This window comes from Elephas maximus, chromosome 8, assembly GCF_024166365.1.
Source record: "Elephas maximus indicus isolate mEleMax1 chromosome 8, mEleMax1 primary haplotype, whole genome shotgun sequence".
Lineage (NCBI taxonomy): Eukaryota > Metazoa > Chordata > Mammalia > Proboscidea > Elephantidae > Elephas > Elephas maximus.
Window position 1 is genome coordinate 56861670 of NC_064826.1, and position 19153 is coordinate 56880822.

Genomic DNA, 19153 nt, shown 5'->3' on the forward strand with positions numbered 1-19153 from the left:
GGGTTGAGGGGCACATATAACATTGTCAGATGAAATTTCTCCATCTCTCGGCTGTGAAATCCTCTGTGTTTATTCTCAGATAGGCTCTTGCCTCATGGCTGCAAAATGGTTACCAGCAACTCTGAGCTCACATCATTACTCTAAGCCATTCCGAGAGAAAGAAAAATATTTTCTCCTAGTGGTCCTAAAAAATGTTCTGGAATTATCTCTTGTTGGCAATGATCTGAACCAATTGCTGTGGCCAGGGCCATTTGATATTCCAGATAGTGAGGGTATGTCACCAGTTGCCTGTCAAGTCAGGGATGGATTTGCTTCCCCCTAAAAACACATGTCTTGGTTCCCAAAGGAAAATTGCAGTGTAGTTTCCAGAAAAATAAGAAATAGATGCTAATCAGTCAAACAACAAAGGAAAATCCAAATCTGTCTCAGCTAATGAAGGTTTTATTTAAAACTGAAAGTTTCCCAAATTTTCAACATCTTATTCAGCAAATCAGTTTGGGGCTGATATCAAAAGGTTTAACAACAGGTATCAAGTTGAAGCTGAAAACTAAAGACTCTGCTGGTTCAGAACTTAACACTTTAGTTGCTGGATCATTAGAAGGGATCATAGGGGATGGGGGCTGGGGGAGGTCAGGCAGCGAAGATACGCCACAGGAGGGGCAAGAGAACTCAGAAAAGTGGAAGAATATTTAGAGGGCTTGATGGATTGGGTATTTACCAACTGGATGGATGTATTTAAATATTGTAACAACTAGTACAGTTGTATCAGTGTATGCCAGCTGGGTTTCAGCCTTGACTGAATCTATTAATAGTTATACAATTAAAGAAAAATGTACTATTGGCTGCTACCTATCTTACTTTCAGAAGCATGGCCTTTGAATTATGGGATTGTTCTTACAGCAGGAGGGCTGTAGAAGGCACGAAAGGGTTTCCAGTTAACAGAATTTAGGATAAATGCATACATATATACACAGAAGTAAATTCAAACTATAAAATAGAAAAAAAAAATGGGCGTAGAGTTCATATTTTCTTACAGTTTTTCTTTTTTTATTATTTGTGACAAATACAGTTTTCATGAAATTGTCTTGACAATACCTAGTGGCTAGATTTACAAATATTCTATATTATCCCACATTTACCATTTCTGGTGATCTTCATTCTTTCCTGAACACTGGAGTTTCTATTTGGTGTCATTTCCTTTCCTCCTTTTACTTCCGTTAGCATTTCTCATAGTATAAACTCTGCTGGTGAAGAAATCTCTCAGTGTTAGTTTCCTGAAAAATGTCTTTATTTCACCTTCATTCTTGAGGAATATTTTAACTGGAAATAGAATTCTGGGATGCTTGATAGTCCTCCACCCACCCCTCAGAACTTTAAAAATATCATTCTGTTGGGTTATGGCCTCCATTCTTTCTGAGGAAAGTCGGCCACCATTTATATTGTTGTCATTTTGTATATAAGTGTTGTTTTACTCTGAGTGTTTTCAAGGTTTTTCCCTTTATTTTTGGTTTAGCAGTTTGGCTGATTTACCTATATATGATTTAATTTGTATTTATCCTGCTGAGGGTTTGCTGGGTTTCTTGGATTTGTAGTCTTATGTTTATCACAAAATTTGGGAAATTTTCAGCCATTATTTTTTCGAGTATTTTTTCCTCTTCCATTCTCTCCTTTTAAAATACTAATTACACACACATTGTGGTTGTTGTTAGGTACCCTCAACTCAGTTCTGACTCACAGCAACCCTATGTACAACAGAACAAAACACATCTATTGTTGTTGTTGTTGTGTGCCATGGAATCCAACCCAACTCATAGTGACCCTATAGGACACAGTAAAACTGCCCCACGGAGTTTCCAAGGAGCAACAGGCGGATTTGAATTGCCGACCTTTGGGTTAGCAGCCTGAGCTTTTAACCATGTCACCACCAGGGCCACTAATACTGTCTGACAAAACACTAAAGCTTTATTCGATTTTTTAATCTTTTTTTCCTCTGGTTAAATTGAATAATTTCATTTATCTATTTTCTCCATTGATCTATTTTCAACTTTAATCACTCTTTATTTTGCTATCCCAATCTTTTGCCCACATCCAGTGAAATTTTTTAGATACTATACTTTTGAGTTCTAGAATTGCCATATAGTGTTTTTTTTTTATATCTTCCATTTCTTTGCTGGGATTCCACATCTTTTCATTGATATCTTTAAATCTTTGAATACATTTATAATATTCATTATATATATATATATACATATATACATACATACATACATATATATATATATATATATATATATATATATATATATATATATATATATACACTCAATTTAAAGTCCTAATCTGCTAACTTCAGAATACAGATAATTTCTGGCCTATTTCAAGTGAATATTTTCTCTCTTTACTTTGGGCTTCATGTCGTGTTTTCTTACATGCATACAGTTTTTTTATTGTGTGCTGGTTATTGTGAAATGCACATTGTAGGTAGTCTCAATTATATCATCCTCTTTTAAGAGTTTTATGTTTTCTCTTGGTAGACAGTTAAATAACTAGTGGATCATTTCAATCCTATTAGGCTTGGCTTTATTCTTTGTTTTGGCAGGTCTGTTTTGTTTTGAACTTAGTCCTATGGCACTCCTTATTGTACAGCTTGGTCCTTACTCATAGGCTGTGACATTTCTGGAGTTTTATGTGAAAGTACAAAGTGCCTAGTAAGGTCTGTGCACTCCATTTTCATTGAAACTCCAATACCTTTCACACCTACATGATCTCCAATATCCTTATATATCTCTCAGGCTTGTTTCTGACAGATTATCTCTTCCTGGCCTCATTGAGTCTCACCCTGTATGTGAGCAACCCAGCCCTTAGACCACACAGATTTCAGTCCACAATCCCTGTGCAGCTTTTTGTCCCACAAATTGTAGCTACTTCAACAACCTAGAACTCTAATCTCTGCTCCTTCATATCAACAAGACTGCCACTACTCCATGGCTGGAATGTGCCCCCCGACAAAACACTGGGAGTTCATTGGGTCATCATGGGGTTTCCCTTGTGTGTTTATTTCCCTCAAGGATCATGGTTCATCTCATAAGTTTTGTCCAGTTTTATAGTTATTTTCAGCAGGAAAGCAAGTCCAATATCAGTTACTATGACATGGCCAGAGCAGAAGCCAGATACAGATATTCCTTAGACTTCATTTAGCACAAGGCAAAGATAGTGCTGTTTCAAAAATTTACCATTTATTTGTGTACTGTGGAAAAATTGAGAGAAGGAGGTGATATTTTTGTGGAAATATGTATGATATGATGTCATGGATTGAATCGTGTTCCCCAAAAATTTGTGTCAACTTGGTTAGGCCATGATTCACAGTATTGTGTGTTTGTCCTCCATTTTGTGATTGTAATTTTATGTTAAAGAGAATCAGGGTGGGATTGTAACACCACTCCTACCCAGGTCACATCCCCGATCCAATGTAAAGGAAGTTTCTCTGGGGTGGGCCTGCACCACCTTTTATCTCTCAAGATAAAGAGGAAAGGGAAGTAGCAAAGAGGGGGAACCTCATACCACCAAAAAAGCAGTGCCCGGAAGAGAGTGCGTCCTTTGGACCTGGGGTTCCTGCGTGGAGAAGCCCTAGTCCAGGGGCAGGTTGACGAGAAGGCTGACACAGAGAGAAAGCCTCCCCCTGGAGCTGTCGCCCTGCATTTGGACTTTTAGCCAACTTTACTGTGAGGAAATAAACTTCTCTTTGTTAAAGCCATCTGCTTGCGGTATTTCTGTTTTAGCAGCACTAGATGACCAAGACATATGTGCTCCCTTTTATAAGACTTAATTGGGTAATAATGGTGAAAAGTCTTCCTATATCCAAATTCTATCTTTACTACTGACAATCACCTTAAACAATTTGCTTTTCTTACTCTCTCTCTTTAGCAATAGATAATATCTAATATATATTTAGCAATAGATAATATCTAATATATCTTTAGCAATAGATAATATAATGCTTTCTCAGCAGGAAGCAGTAAGAGTTAATTTACTGTGCAAAACATTTTGAAATTATACAAGAGAAGGGATTGTTTGCACACAGGGTATTATTAATAATAGCCACTTGATGGATCATATTGCCAACAGATAGAAATGTTTTCCTGTGAATGATACACCTCCGTTTCTTTTCCTTCACCATTTTGTCTAGAACGAGAGGAAAAGCTTTTGACAAGCCCAGTTTCTTCTCTGTTGATGCTGACAAACCTGTAACTTCTATTAGACATGAAAGCTTCTAAGAGGAATAAGGACAAAGGTAGACTGCAGGCAACTTGGGGAGGCTTCAATTCAGAGGTTTTGTAATGAAGTTAGGAGACGCAAAGATGAAAAATAGCTAAAATGGCAACACATGCAATCACGCTCACACACAGGAAAATACTGTGTGCTTTAGTGTTTAGAAAAATGAAGACTTACTTTGAAGGGAAGTGAATAATTCATTTACTCTGTATTGATCGAACCAAAGAAGTTAATACAATTGATTGGAAATAAATTATCAGCAATTACCCTAAAAACCAAAGTTTAGTACTATCATAACACAGTTTGCCTACCTCATAAAAACACCCTCTTTGAAATTCAGAAGATAAATGAGATAGATGTGATTTTTTTACCCCAAGGCCAAATAGTGAAGTAGTCATTTCTTCCTTTCCCACTGTCAACATGGCTTTCTGTTTCTATCATCCTAATTAGCAGTGCCCCACCCCACTTCAATGGTTCTTGGACTTCTTTTATCTTCTTTACGAATAAAGCAGACTCATAGAAAAGGATTCAGTCAATTCATTGTCATTACTTGACCTAAGTTTTTGGATATTTGAAATTTCATATACATTGTGGGATTTCAAATAGCCTCAAACCAGAAAAAAAAAAAAAATTGAGTGAAAGCAGAACCGTCCTCCCTAACTTTGAGTCATACTGCATTGGCCTGGCCCCCTTATTCTGCCCTGTCATTCATGTTTAACTTAACCTGCCCCTTGGTGTGCTGCTTTCCATTGCTTTGAATCTCCCTCAGATCAACAATGTGTGTTCTAATCTTTCTAATTTCTCTAAATACTCTCAACTTTTCCAGTTTTAATTTGTACTGTTTATTCTAAAAACCCATAAACAATTTAAAGCCAAAGGAAATATCAGAGATATTTGAGTCAAATTTCTCTAGTGCCAAAGTTGAATCTTGACCTAGTAGAACATCATTTTGAAAAAGACATGGCTTTTCAGCAATAGTTTTCATTCTCTGAGTGGAATTTTCAAATTATTTTTCCAATCTCCTGACCAATCTCGCAAAAATTACACACTACTTGGAATTTACCATTTAAGCAACATTTGACAGCGGTGTGTGAAACACTGTGGAAAATACAACAAAGTCTGAGACATTGTCCTTGATACTCAGTAGCTTATAATCTAATAGGAAAGAAAGAATATTTTTCAATAAAAAATATGCAAATAAATTATAAGCAAAATATGACCATCAAGATAAAAATAACACAATGTGTAGGAGAGTTCAGCAAACTGAAGGACCCATACAGCTGGAGTAACATGAGAGGCTTCACAGAGGAGAAATTTTAAAACTAAACCCGCTAGGAATGGTTGGACTTTAAATAGTCAGCTCCTTATACTGATGTCTTAAAAGCTTCTGGAAAAAAATTATTTTTGTTGCCTAGTCAAGAAAAAAACAGATTACAATCTTGCAATGAATGATATGTTCTGCTATTAAAAATGTCAGTTTAAAAAACCGAAAAAAAAAAAAACCCATTGCCGTCGAGTCCACTCTGACTCATAGTGGCCCTATAGGACAGAGTAGAACTGCCCCATACAGTTTCCAAGGAGCACCTGGTGGATTCGAACTGCCAACCTTTTGGTTAGCAGCCGTAGCTCTTAACCTCTATGCTACCAGGGTTTCCAAGCGTTATGCCTTTTGTTGTCTATAATTCTGGCAGCTGAAAATGATACAGTCAGAGCCAAATTGCATATACTAATGCTAACCCTAACTTTCCTACCAATCATTTGGGTATGCAGGCTTTGAGCCCTATAAGAAGCCTTGCAGAAACTTAAGGGTTTATTTCTGAAAAAGGGTGAGTGCAGGTTTTTGTTTTTTTTTTTTTTTTATAATTTTTATTGCCCTTTAAGTGAAAGTTTACAAATCAAGTCAGTCTTTCACATAAAAACTTATATACACCTTGCTACATACTGCCAATTACTCTCCCCCTAATGAGGCAGCCCACTCTCTCCCTCCACTCTCTCTTTTCGTGTCCATTTTGCCAACTTCTAACCCCCTCTACCCTCTCATCTACCCTCCAGGCAGGAGATGCCAACATAGACTCAAGTGTCCACCCAATCCAAGAAGCTCACTCCTCACCAGCATCCCTCTCCAACCCATTGTCCAGTCCAATCCATGTCTGAAGAGTTGGCTTCGGGAATGGTTCCTGTCCTGGGCCAACAGAAGATCTGGGGGCCATGACCATCGGGGTCCTTCCAGTCTCAGTCAGACCATTAAGTCTGGTCTTTTTATGAGAATTTGGGGTCTTCATCCCACTGTTCTCCTGCTCCCTCAGGGGTTCTCTGCTGTGTTCCCTATCAGGGCAGTCATTGGTTGTAGTTGGGCACCATTTAGTTCTTCTGGTCTCAGGATGGTGTAGTCTCTGGTTCATGTGGCCCTTTCTGTTAATTACCTTGTGTCCTTGGTGTTCTTCATTCTCTTTTGATCCAGGTGGGTTGAGACCAATTGATGCATCTCAGATGGCTACTTTTTAGCTTTTAAGACCCCAGGCACCACTCTTCAAAGTGGGATGCAGAATGTTTTCTTAATAGATTTTATTATGCCAATTGACTTAGATGTCCCCTGAAATCATGGTCCCCAAACCCCTGCCCCTGCTACACTGGCCTTCGAAGTATTCAGTTTATTCAGGAAACTGCTTTTGGTTTAGTCCAATTGTGCTAACCTCCCCTGTATTGTGTGTTGTCTTTCCCTTCACCTAAAGTAGTTCTTATCTACCATCTAATTAGTGAATACCCCTCTCCAGGTGAGTGCAGGTTTTGGCAGTGTTATTTCCCAGGTAAAATCCTTTCCTTCATCTAGATAAACTACTTGTTCATTGAGTCAAACTACATTTTATTTCCAACACCAGTTCCCTGGGTAAAATGAAGAGAGAAAGGAAAATACACACGAGCATACGCAGAATATAGAAATGCTTCCTGTCCATATATTCCAGGGCTTATATTCACCGCAAACTTCTGGGATTCTATTAATGCACCGATTAATAAAACATTGGTGAGCAGGTTGCCTACATACAGAGAGGACTACACATGCTTGTTTATAGCTGACACATCACTCATCATCCTTGAATGGAGAACCTTGAAATGGAGAACTTTGCAGAGCCGCAATTCTCCAGCTGCATATGAATGTGCCTTCAGTAGGGAACCTGCTTATCAGGGGAATGTGCTGCTGGCTGATGTAGAATGAAAGAAACCTGAAAAGAAGTGGTTGATGCCCTTTCCTACAATCTGATAAGCTTTTACACAGAGATAAACAGTTGTATTGAATTAAGAATGTTTGTCTGTTTTTCAATGTTAAATTTTAATTTTCTCTTCTCAGTGTTTCTAAGTTATACATGGTCCTACAGTCTTAATCATTATAAATTCCACTTTAATGAAAAGGTAAATATAATACTAAGACTGTATTTAAACATTATCTTAATTTTTGACTTGTAATTCTCTAAGACTACATTAAATATTACTTACAGATGTCCTGTAGAGGACTCAAAGGAAAACTACATGACATTCTTATTAGTCAACTTGTTTTTAACCCACTGCCATCGAGTGGATTCCAGCTCATAGCAACCCTATAGGACAGAGTAGAACTGCCCCATAGGGTTTTCAAGGAGCAGCTGGTGGATTTGAACTGCCGACCCTTTGGTTAGCAGCAGTAGCTCTTAACCACTATGCCACCAGGACTCCCACATAGACTATAAGGTCATCTTTACTCTTTCAATAGTCAAATTGCCTCACATTCGATAAATATCTATAGTTTTTAATAAAGATACGTAGTAAGCTTACATTGATGAACTTCTTTTAATTAATTATTCTCTTTCATTAGGTACATACAACAATTATTTTATAGAGCAATTTCTGCTTTTTTTTATCATTAGCGATAATGATCACAGTGTCTTTTGCCTTCCGTGGCAGTTTTACTTCAAAAAAGAATTGCACATAAAGATCAAAGAGAGATTAGAAATTGATATAAAACAACAACAAAAAAAAATCTACTACAGTATCAGCTTAAAAAAATTATTATTATTAGACTTTCTGGTACCCTGAGGCAGATCTCCTGGCAAGGCTCTGGGTTAACATTAAGCATTCCAGTGACTTTGCTGCCATCACTACTGAGGTTCAGTGTAAATAAATAAACAAAACAAAACCCAGCTGACTTGTATCTCAAAAAAACAACCCATCCCTTGCTCCATGTGAAAGGAACAGAAAGCAAATGGAAAGCTGGGTTTTAAAGGGCACTGCTAACAAAGGAAGGAAGAAATGTCAAAAATATTGAAGTGAACACTGGATTAGCTCCTGTCTTGATTTTTTTGAGGTTTATTTGTTTTTTCTTGGTACCTTAAAAATTCTAAATGCTGTGCTATTTCATTTATTTCCAATGAACACACTAGGAAACATATATGAAGTATAATAGTAATAACAAACATCTGTTGGATAAGCTACAACGGGAATATAAAGCAGGAAATAAATGGGGTGGGAAATAGGAAATGATTTTTAGATTTTCCTGGTAGTGACTGTTGAGTCTTAGAGATAACGGTGTATTTGCCGGACAAATGAGTGTGGAAGGCCCTTCCTGGCAGAGGATACAACACGGGTAGAAGCATAGGTCATCAACATCCTAGATGTCTACTGAAGTGGTCATAGTTCATCGTGCATAAAGCTTGGAGGAAGAGGTGGAGAAAAGCTGATGGATATGGTGATCAGTAAGCCTTGAGAGCTAGCCAGGAATAAGATCACAGGGCACTTGAGAAGAACTTTATGAAAAGAAGTCTATTCTTCAACCTGTAGGCAACGAGAAGTTGGTAATAATGTTTAAGCAAAGGGAACATATGTTCCCAATCATGTTTCAGATGATGGTGTGGAGGACAGATTAGCAGGAGATGGGCACTCTGAACAGTAATTCAATAACAGTGCATTGTACAGAGCACCTTCTCCAAAGAGGCACCATTGTTATCATTAACATATGCTACTTTTCTGAGAGCATTTAGGTGGTTTGGCTTTCAGGCACTCTGATTGAGTCAGGGAGTGACTAGGAGAACTTCTCCTTCATAAAAATGCTACGAACACACACAAAACCATGCACAAAATGCAGGAGAGTAGACAGCCTTATTATTCACCTCCACACACAGAGGCATGCGCTGCACCCTCTCAGGAACATACTCCAAGATTCCCCTACAGTCACTTCTTTTTCCCTACTCTAAAATAATAAACTCATCTCGTCTGAGATTCAGAGGGTGGTTAAGCAGACTGACTGTGCTGACCAAGTGTTTGCTGTTGCGTTAGGGTGCTGGGTGTCAGAGAACACAACAGTAGAGTCCATGAGTTCATGTAGGCACACAATCTACAATCTATTGCACAAACCCAGCACTAGCACTCGCTGCACTCCTTTAAATGTGGGTGCCATGCCAGGAGTTGCCTAACGCTGGCTGGAGGAGGCCACCACCAGCAATTGCAATTTCCCAACCATTTACAGTTGTCCAGGTTTTGCAATGGTAAATTTCAAAGTTTTGTACTACAGGGAGGGGCATCTTTTTCTAATTCACAAATTGGAGGTGGGCACCAGCTCTATAGGAAACTACTGCTGTGCTAGAAATAACAAGAGCCCAGTAAGGATAAAAAGAGAAGATGTCCTATTAGAGATGTAAAGCAGGTAGACTCTGCAGGGCTTGGTGGCTAATTAGCAATGTGTAGGAGGGGATGAAATGCGGATGCTTGAGATTTCTGGTTTGAGAGTCTGGATAGAAAGAGGATCCATCCAAAGAGATTAAAAAAAAAAAGTGTGATATGTAGACCTTGAGGTGTCTGTGTAGCAGGCATTTGACTCAGGTGTCTGGAGCTCATTTAAGTGATAGCTGAAATCATGAAAATGGATGAGCTAGCCCAGGTATAGGGGTGGGAAAAACTGGGTAATGGGTTTAACAATGGAAATTGTGATGTGGTCAGAAATGAAGAATGAGAATCAAAACCAAAGAAGTTGGTAAGCAATAGTCAAGATTTCAAGTAAGATCAAGTAAGATCAGGACTTCAATGCACTTATTGGATTTAGTGACTGTAGATTAGTAGTAGCTTTTTCCAGAGGCATTTCGTGAGTAGTAAGCACAGAATCTTGATTGGAGTAAACTGAGAACATCTAGGGTAAGAGAAAGTGAGGACAATGTTGCAGATGAGTCTTTTGAAGAGCCCACCTATGAAGGGAAAGGCAGGATTTGGTAGCAGGAATTCAGACATGAAGGCAGGCCTACAACAGTGTTTTATTTCATTTCCAAATGAAAAAAGGAAGAATTGATGAAAAGAAGTGGTTTTCAAATACAGCTGAAAGAGAAGGGATAAAGACTTATAGCCAAGTTGCTGCCCTACCAATTACAAAGTAAACAACTCAGTTTTTAGTGCCCGTTTTTATGAAATGGGATTGCTAATACCTACATTTCAGTGCGTTATAAGGACTGGGCGAGAATACCTGTGGGAGAGTGCTTGGTGCAACATGTGGTTAGTAAATGGCGACTTGATGTCCTATCAAAGGTCTTATTAGGACCATCAATGTAATCACTATTGTTTTCTTTACCATTTTTGTTCATATAATTTTTATCTCTTTAGGAATTTGGTGACAGGCTCTGTTAGTCTGTTCCTCCCTTATTTGAAGGACAGGCCAAAGATCCAGTTTGGAAATGAGAGAGGAAGACTAGCAGGCAGCATTGGCTCCATCCATTGATCTCTCCCAGAGGCACAGAAACAGGATTCATGAAGATGTTGACAAGACTCCAAATACTTACCTTAGCTTTGTTTTCAAAGGGATTTTTACTTTCTTTAGGGGACCATAACTTTCTGAGGAGGGAGATTAAAATAGAAGGTGACCTGGTTTTAGGGGGCCTATTTCCTATTAATGAAAAAGGCACTGGAACTGAAGAATGTGGGCGAATCAATGAAGACCGAGGGATCCAACGCCTGGAAGCCATGTTGTTTGCTATTGACGAAATCAACAAAGACGATTACTTGTTGCCAGGAGTGAAGTTGGGTGTTCACATTTTGGATACATGTTCAAGGGACACCTATGCCCTAGAGCAATCACTGGAATTTGTCAGGGCGTCTTTGACTAAAGTGGATGAAGCTGAGTATATGTGTCCTGATGGATCCTATGCCATTCAAGAAAATATTCCACTACTCATTGCAGGGGTCATTGGCGGCTCTTACAGCAGTGTTTCCATACAGGTAAGATTGGCCAATGCTGTGTCTGATGCACTGTGTCTCTATGCTTTTATGTCTTGAGGGAACAAAGGGAGGATATACCAATGACTTCATCAATGAATGATATTAAGATGTATTTGTTAATTCTGTGGATATTTTATAATATATGCTTGCATACATAACATTTGAAAATTGTTTAGAACCATATCACTTAGCTATTACAGTATAACAAACTACTCCAAAACTGAGTGGTTTAAAATAACAATTTATTTATTATTAAAGTTTACAAGTCTGAATATCGGCTGGAGTGGAATGAGCAAGGCTGGGTTAACTGTGGATGATTTTCCTCCAGACTGCCTCTTATCCTTCTCCTGGAATCAGTGAGCTAGCCCAGACATGTTCTTCCCAGAAAGCTGACAAAGATGCAAAAGAGTGCAAACTCAACTGCACAAGCCCTTCCTAAACTTCTATTTGCGTTACCTCTGCTAATGTCCCATTGGCCAGAGCAACAGACAAGGCTTAGTCCAGAGTCCAGGAAGAGGAAAGTGTGTCCTTCCCTCAGTATGAGTGCTGCCAAGTTACATGGCAAAGCGTGTGGATATAAGGTGGAGTGATAATTAGAAGTCATAGATACAATCACCCACCATCACTGAACTTTATTTTATTACTTCCCTTTTTTATTAAAGCACCTTTTTGTTCACAGATAAATTACAACAGTGTCTCGCGGTATAAACCTGAAAATGTATGCAGAGAAGCCAGATGATTACTACCAAAAAGAAAAAAAGGAATCATTTAGCACATAACTAAAGCTAGATAAAAAGGTGCTAATTGGCTTTCATAATTTTGTTAGAGAAAGGAAGAACAGATTATTCAAACTCTTGCAATGCTCACTTACAGGGTCACAGAATTTCAGGGATAGAAAAGAGCTGAGAAATCATTTAGTTCAACCCTCTGATTTTCCTCATCCCCAGAAATGTTGGTTTCATGAAAAATCCCTTAAGTAGATAGCACAAGAACTAGAACTCACATAGGTCTTTTGTGCTCTTTACCATGTTAGTTGAAGTTCAATATTTTTTCTGGTGAAAGCATTAATGTCACAACAATAAAAGCCCATGATTTTCAGAGTCATATACTATGACTCCTACCTAGTTACTATAATCAAAGCCCCAAGCACTAAAGGAAGCCATATTATACTCATGTTGCCTTTAAGTGGTAACGAACCACTTAAATTGTCTGTTTGCATTAGAATAACCTAATTTTTCTATCTGAGATTCATGACATTTAGAATTCCATGTATTCTAAATGAGCGATTTCAAATTTCTTTCCTTCTTTAGAACATACACTCATATTATGTGTAATTAGGATAATTGGTTTTTTATAAACATCCTTTGACTTCATTAGATGGATAGAAAATATTGCACATCTTAAAGCACATCATGTTAATTATGCCGTGATTTATATACTTGCATCAGGAGAAATGGAATTTGCTATTTGAGAAGAGAAAATTAAGGATATTATCATACTTCAGCAATAATTTCACCAGATGAGTGCCAATCATTTTACAAATATTCATACTATTCCCAATATTACCACTAATAAAGGATTGAGTATATGCTTTCTTTTGACCATAGGTTCTCCCAGTGTAGTAAATGACACTCTAGAGCAGGTATGTAAGTATCTACTTATCTGCTAGGTCCCTGGGTGGTACAAACAGTTTTTGCTCGACTACTAATCTAAAGGTTGGCAGTTTGAACCCACCCAGTGGTGCCATGGAATAAAGCCCTGTTGATCTGCTTCTGTAAAGGTTATAGCCAAGAAAACTGTTCTACTCTAACACATGGAGTCACCATGACTCAAAAACAACTTGACAGCAACGGGTTTATCCAAAGTAACCAACAAACTATGGCAGGCAAATAGACTCTTTTAATCTAATTTCACTCTTTTACTAAACATGTACTCTTCAGAAGTAATCAGACTTTTTCTTTTTCTTCTTTTTTTTTTTTAAAAAAATGTGGCCTATTAAAAGTCTGTGCTTGTTCATAAGAGAAGAACCCGCTTCGTAATCACTGAAGGACTTTACTTATTATTTTATTTATTTGGTCAACATCACCATGAAGTCACAAATGCTGAGATGGTTTTAATTTTCCATGGCATAAATAAAGAAACCAAAAAATATCAGGCTATGCTAAAAAAAAAAAAAAAAATTTTCTTTTTTTAATGCTAGAAAGGGTACAGGCAACAGGAAGATCTGGGTTTGAATGCCAGCTCCACCACTTACTAGCTTATCTGTAAAATGAAGAAAATAGCATCTACTTCAAAACAGTTGTTGAGAGGACAAACTGAGGGAATTTTTGGAAAATGCCTCACCGAAAAACTAACAGGGTCACAAAATGGTAACTATTTTGTCCCCAAAATTACAGAAAAAGTCAGTGGAAAAGCTACATCTAAAACCAACTCTGTGGCCTTCCCAGTGGCTGAACATTCCCTTGAAGTTTATTGCTGGTCCCCCAAGCCCTTAATCGACAAGTTGATCTATTTTAAGCTCCTGCTGTATGTCCTGCACTGTGAGAGGGGTTAGAACACTAAAGTAATATAGAACATAGCCTTGACCACAAAGGACTTAAAATTTGGCTGTGGATATATTACTGTGAAATAACAGTAATTACAATTCAGAATATGCTTGCGTGGTTCACAAGGTAAGAAACAACACTTAGAAAAGTTTCGAGGATGACTGATAGAATGAAAGTTTCATTGGAAGAAACCTGACTGGGCCACCATGTGAATGGGGGCCTAAAGAAGAAAGATGCTGGACCCAAGGAGGCCGATCAGAGAGTTGTGGCAGATGTCCATGTGGAAGGGGACAAAAACCTTGACAGGAGTAAGGGAGTGAGCTGAAGAACAAGGGACCAGGGAGGCCCCACTCCCTCATCCATCACCCCCATATCTCCTGACTGCTCAGGCTCTGATTTGGACGCATACTGGCCCAGGACAAGATAAAACTGGGTGCTGGGACAATTTGTCTTATACACTGAATCCAGGCACCCTTCCAAAGATCCATTCCCCACCCGACCTTGCTTTCAGTTAGGCATCATGAATGAAAACAGGTCTTAGGGCCTCATATATCTAAAAATTGGAAACCCCAGTGGCGTAGTGGTTAAGTGCTAGGGCTGCTAACCAAAAGGTCAGCAGTTCAAATCCACCAGGCGCTCTTTGGAAACTCTATGAGGCAGTTCTACTCTGTCCTATAGGGTCGCTATGAGTCGGAATCGACTCGACGGCACTGGGTATGTCTAAGAATTAAGGTGTATTATCCCTTCAAAGAGGAGCCTGGTGGTACCAGCGGTTAAGCGTTGGGCTGCTAACCAAGGGGCCACCGGCTTCTCCTTGGAAGCCCAATGTCCTATAGGGTCACTATGAGTTGGAATCGACTCAATGGCAACAAGTTTGGTTCTCTGTTTTTTGGTATCCCTCCAAAAATATCTTTTAATGAGAATTCTAAAAAAAAAAGAAAAAACTTTAGCAATCAAAAGCCATACATTCCTAACGGTGAATTTAAGGCATTCATACATACTAAGGAGGGAAACATCTTAGGAGAAAAGATTTTCCTGGATGCCTCTCAAAATTACCCATTCCTGCTCTTTTGATTTGGTCCTACACCCTGGTGTCTGATAACCTAGGTGAAAGGGGGTAATTGACAGCTGCAAAGATCGATGCGAATCGGCCAGCACTGCATTTATTTTAACTAATTTTGACTTGCTGGATATCTACTGGAAAGTGTCTTTGCTTGAATTGAGCAGGGGAAAAAGAAGGTGAAGCTGTAGAAGAAACATACTAATATGAATCCACCATATAACTTTTGAAATCCCTAGCACCTAATTGTAGCATTCAGTCCCAAGCCAGATCCCAGAGTTTTCAGACACAAAATTGCTGCTGAGAGAGGAAACGTTGTTGTTAGGTGCCATTGAGTCAGTTCCAACTCATAGCAGCCCTATGTACAACAGAACAAAACACTGCCCAGTCCTGTACCATCCCACTGTTGCAGCTACTGTGTCAATCCATCTGCTTGAGAGCCTCCCTCTTTTTCACTGGCCCTCTACTTTACCAAGCATGATGTCTTTCTCCAGAGACTGGTCCCTCCTGATAACATGCCCAAAGTATGTGAGATGAAGTCTTCTATCCTCGCTTCTAAGGGGCATTCTGGCTGTACTTCTTCCAAGACAGATCTCTTCACTCTTTTGGCATTCCATGGTATATTCAATATTCTTCACCAACAGCATAATCCAAAGGCGTCAATTCTTCTTTCGTCTTCCTTATTCATTGTCCTGCTTTTGAATGCATATGAGGTGATTGAAAATACCTTGGCTTGGGTCAGGCGCACCTTTTTAGTCCTCAAAGTGATATCTTTGTTTTTCAATACTTTAAAAAGATCTTTTGAAGCAGATTTGCCCAATGCAATACATTGTTTGATTTCCTGATTGCCGCTTCCATGGGTGTTGATTATGGATTCAATTAAAATGAAATCCTTGCAACTTCAATATTGTCTCTGTTTATCATGATGTTGCTTATTGATCCAGTTGTGAGGATTTTTGTTTTCTTTATGTTGAGGTATAATCCATACTGAAGGCTGTGGTCTTTGATCTTCATCAGTAAGTGCTTCAAGTCCCCTTCACTTTCAGAAAGCAAGTTGTGTCATTTGCATGTGACAAGCTGTTAATGAGTCTTCCTGCAATCCTGATGCCCCATTCTTCTTCATATAGTCCAGCTTCTTGGGTTATTTGCTCAACATACAGATTGAGTAAATAAGGTGAAAGGAAGGATACAACCTTGACGCACACCTTTCCTGACTTTAAACCACACAACATTCCCTTGTTCTACTTGAACGAGTGCCTCTTTGTCTAAGTACCAGTTCCACATGAGCACGATTAAGTGTTCAGGAATTGCCATTCTTCTCAATATTATCCATAATTTGTTATGACCCACACAGTCAAATGCCTTTGTATAGTCAATAAAACACAGGTAAACAGCTTTCTGGTATTCTGTGCTTTCAGCCAAGATCCATCCGACATCAGCAGTGATATCCCTCATTCCACGTCCTCTTATGAATTTGACTATCTGACAGTTCCCTGTCAATGTACTTCTGCAATCACTTTTGAATGATCTTCCGCAAAATTTTGCTTGTGTGTGATATTTTTCCAAAATTCCCTCATTCTGTTGGATTACTTTTTTTTCGGAATGGCCACAAATATGGATTTCTTCCAATCAGTTGGCCAGGTTTCTGTCTTCCAAATTTGTTGGTATAGGTGAGTGAGCACTTTCAGCATTCCATCTGTTTGTTGAAACTTCTCAATTTGTATTCCGTCAATTCCTGGGGCCTTGTTTTTCACCAGTGACTTCAGTGCACTTGGACTTCTTCCTTCAGTACCATTGGTTCTTGATCATATGCTACTTCCTGAAATGGTTGAATGTCAAACAATTCTTTTTGGTTCAATGACTCTCTGTATCCTTTCCATCTTCTTTTGATGCTGCCTGTGTCATTCAACATTTTCCCCATAGAATCCTTCAATACTGCAACTAGAGTTTTGAATTTTTTCTTCAGTTCCTTCAGCTTGAGAAATGCTGAACATGTTCTTCCCTTTTGATTTTCTAACTCCAGGTCTCTGCACATTTCATTATAATACTTTACTTTGTCTTCTCAGCTGCCCTGTGAAATCTTCGGTTCAACTCTTTTACCTCCTCATTTCTTCCTTTTACTTTAGCTACTCTACATTCAAGAGCCAGTTTCAGAGTCTCTTCTGACATCCATTTTGGTCTTTTCTTTCTTTTTTATCTTTCTAATAACCTTTTACTTTCTTCATGTATGATGTCCTTGATGTCATTCCATTACTTGTCTGGTGTTCAGTAATTACTGTTCAATGTGTCAAATCTATTCTTGAGATGGTCTCCAAATTCGGGTGGCATATCCTTAAGGTCATATTTTGGCTCTCGTGGACTTGTTTTAATTTTCTTCAGCTTCGACTTGAAATTACATGTGAGCAATTGATGGTCTGTTCTGCAGTTGCCCCTGGCCTTGTTCTGACTGCTGGTATTGAGCTTCTCCATCATGTCTTTCCACAGATGTAGTCAATTTGATTCCTGTGTATTCCATCTGTTGAGGTCCATGAGCATAGTCGCCGTTTATGTTGTTGAAAAAGTTATTTGCAATGAAGAAGTCATTGGTCTTACAAAATTCTATCATGAGATCTCTGAGAGAACTGTAGACAATGATAATATCTGTGCATCCTTTCTTTTGTGGTTCAGTGAGTTTTGACATTATAATCTCCCCCATTTTACCCTGGTTTGCTTTATCACCCCAATTACTTCACAAAGCGCTTTCTCTTCAGCTTCCTCTTCTTTCATTATCCTCCCACTGAAGGAAAATCCTCCAAGAAGACAGCAGAGGAGATATCCCCTGCTATGTTAGTTCATACAATGAGCAATGTTTGCAGATAGCGAAAACTGCATGAGACATAGAATTCTTAATGATTTGGGGGTTAAGCTGTATCACCACTGATGAAGATCTGGATAATTATTTTCCCAATGCTCTTATTAAGTAAGACAAACCACTCTGTGGTGGTCCCTTTTATAAACAACAGTAATGATTTGTTAATTCAGTAATCAATGAAAACTAGCATCAAAATCCTACTTTATTAGGAAATATACATGGGGCCTAGTCAAACCCATAGGGTGAATAAGTTTATTTTCAAAGCATATTCAAAACTCCATTCTGCTTTCTCTGTAAGTCTGTAATCCACCCACTTCAGGGAAAATAATAAGTATTTATTAGAGAAGAGAATCATGTCAGTTGCCTTTAGCTAGGCAATTGTCTACATGGTACTTGTTTTGAAGCAGTGTTTATCCTTGTGTTTTTCAAACAGACTGTCGTTAGAGCTCCTGAGTTATTCAGCCAAAAATGTTCCTCGAACACCATTCAGAGGATGTATCATTTCCTCAGTCTTTATTCCCAAGCAGGAGCAAATTTTAGGTATAAATTGACCTACTTATTGTTTAGCCCCTGAGTGCTAATGTAACCTCAGCAACAAATGGAGATTTGGGTGAGATGGATCTAAAAGTTCAGGTCATAGAAATAGAAGAAGAGAGCCTTAAGAAGGTCTTACTCTAGAGGGACCCCAGAGGTCATGGTCCCCAGACCCTCTGTTAGCCCAAGACTGGAACCATTTCCGAAGCCAACTCTTCAGACAGGGATTAGACTGGACTATACAACAGAAAATGATACTGGTGAGGAGTGAGCTTCTTGGCTCAAGTAGACACATGAGACTATGTGGGCAGCTCTTGTCTGGAGGCAAGATGAGAAGGCAGAGGGGGACAGGAGCTGGTAGAATGGATATGGGCAATAAAGGGTGGAGAGGAGGAGTGTGCTGTCTCATTAGGGGGAGAGCAGCTGGGAGTACGTAGCAAGGTGTGATAAGTTTTTGTATGAGAGACTGACTTGATTTATAAACTTTCACTTAAAGCACAATAAATAAAAAATAAATTTAAAAAAAAAAAAAAGGCCTTACTATCTCTTTCACATTCCTGGTATAATCAGGCCCTTTTTCAAAATTTCTAGCAATATCTACATCCCAGAAATCCCTAAGAATTGAAGATGGTCATTATAACATAGTTTATCAGGATGTGGATT

General features: G+C 38.7%; 1 protein-coding gene across 6 annotated transcripts in view; it reads left to right on the forward strand.

The window, feature by feature from the left end:
• GRM3 (glutamate metabotropic receptor 3) overlaps positions 1-19153 on the forward strand; it is a 252771-nt gene that overhangs the window by 159850 nt on the left and 73768 nt on the right. For all 6 annotated transcript variants that reach the window (XM_049893722.1, XM_049893728.1, XM_049893724.1 and 3 more), the window contains one exon: positions 10888-11499. In XM_049893722.1, the coding sequence (XP_049749679.1) occupies positions 11032-11499 (468 nt within the window). In that variant the 5' untranslated portion in view covers positions 10888-11031. The remainder of the gene's footprint in view (positions 1-10887; positions 11500-19153) is intronic.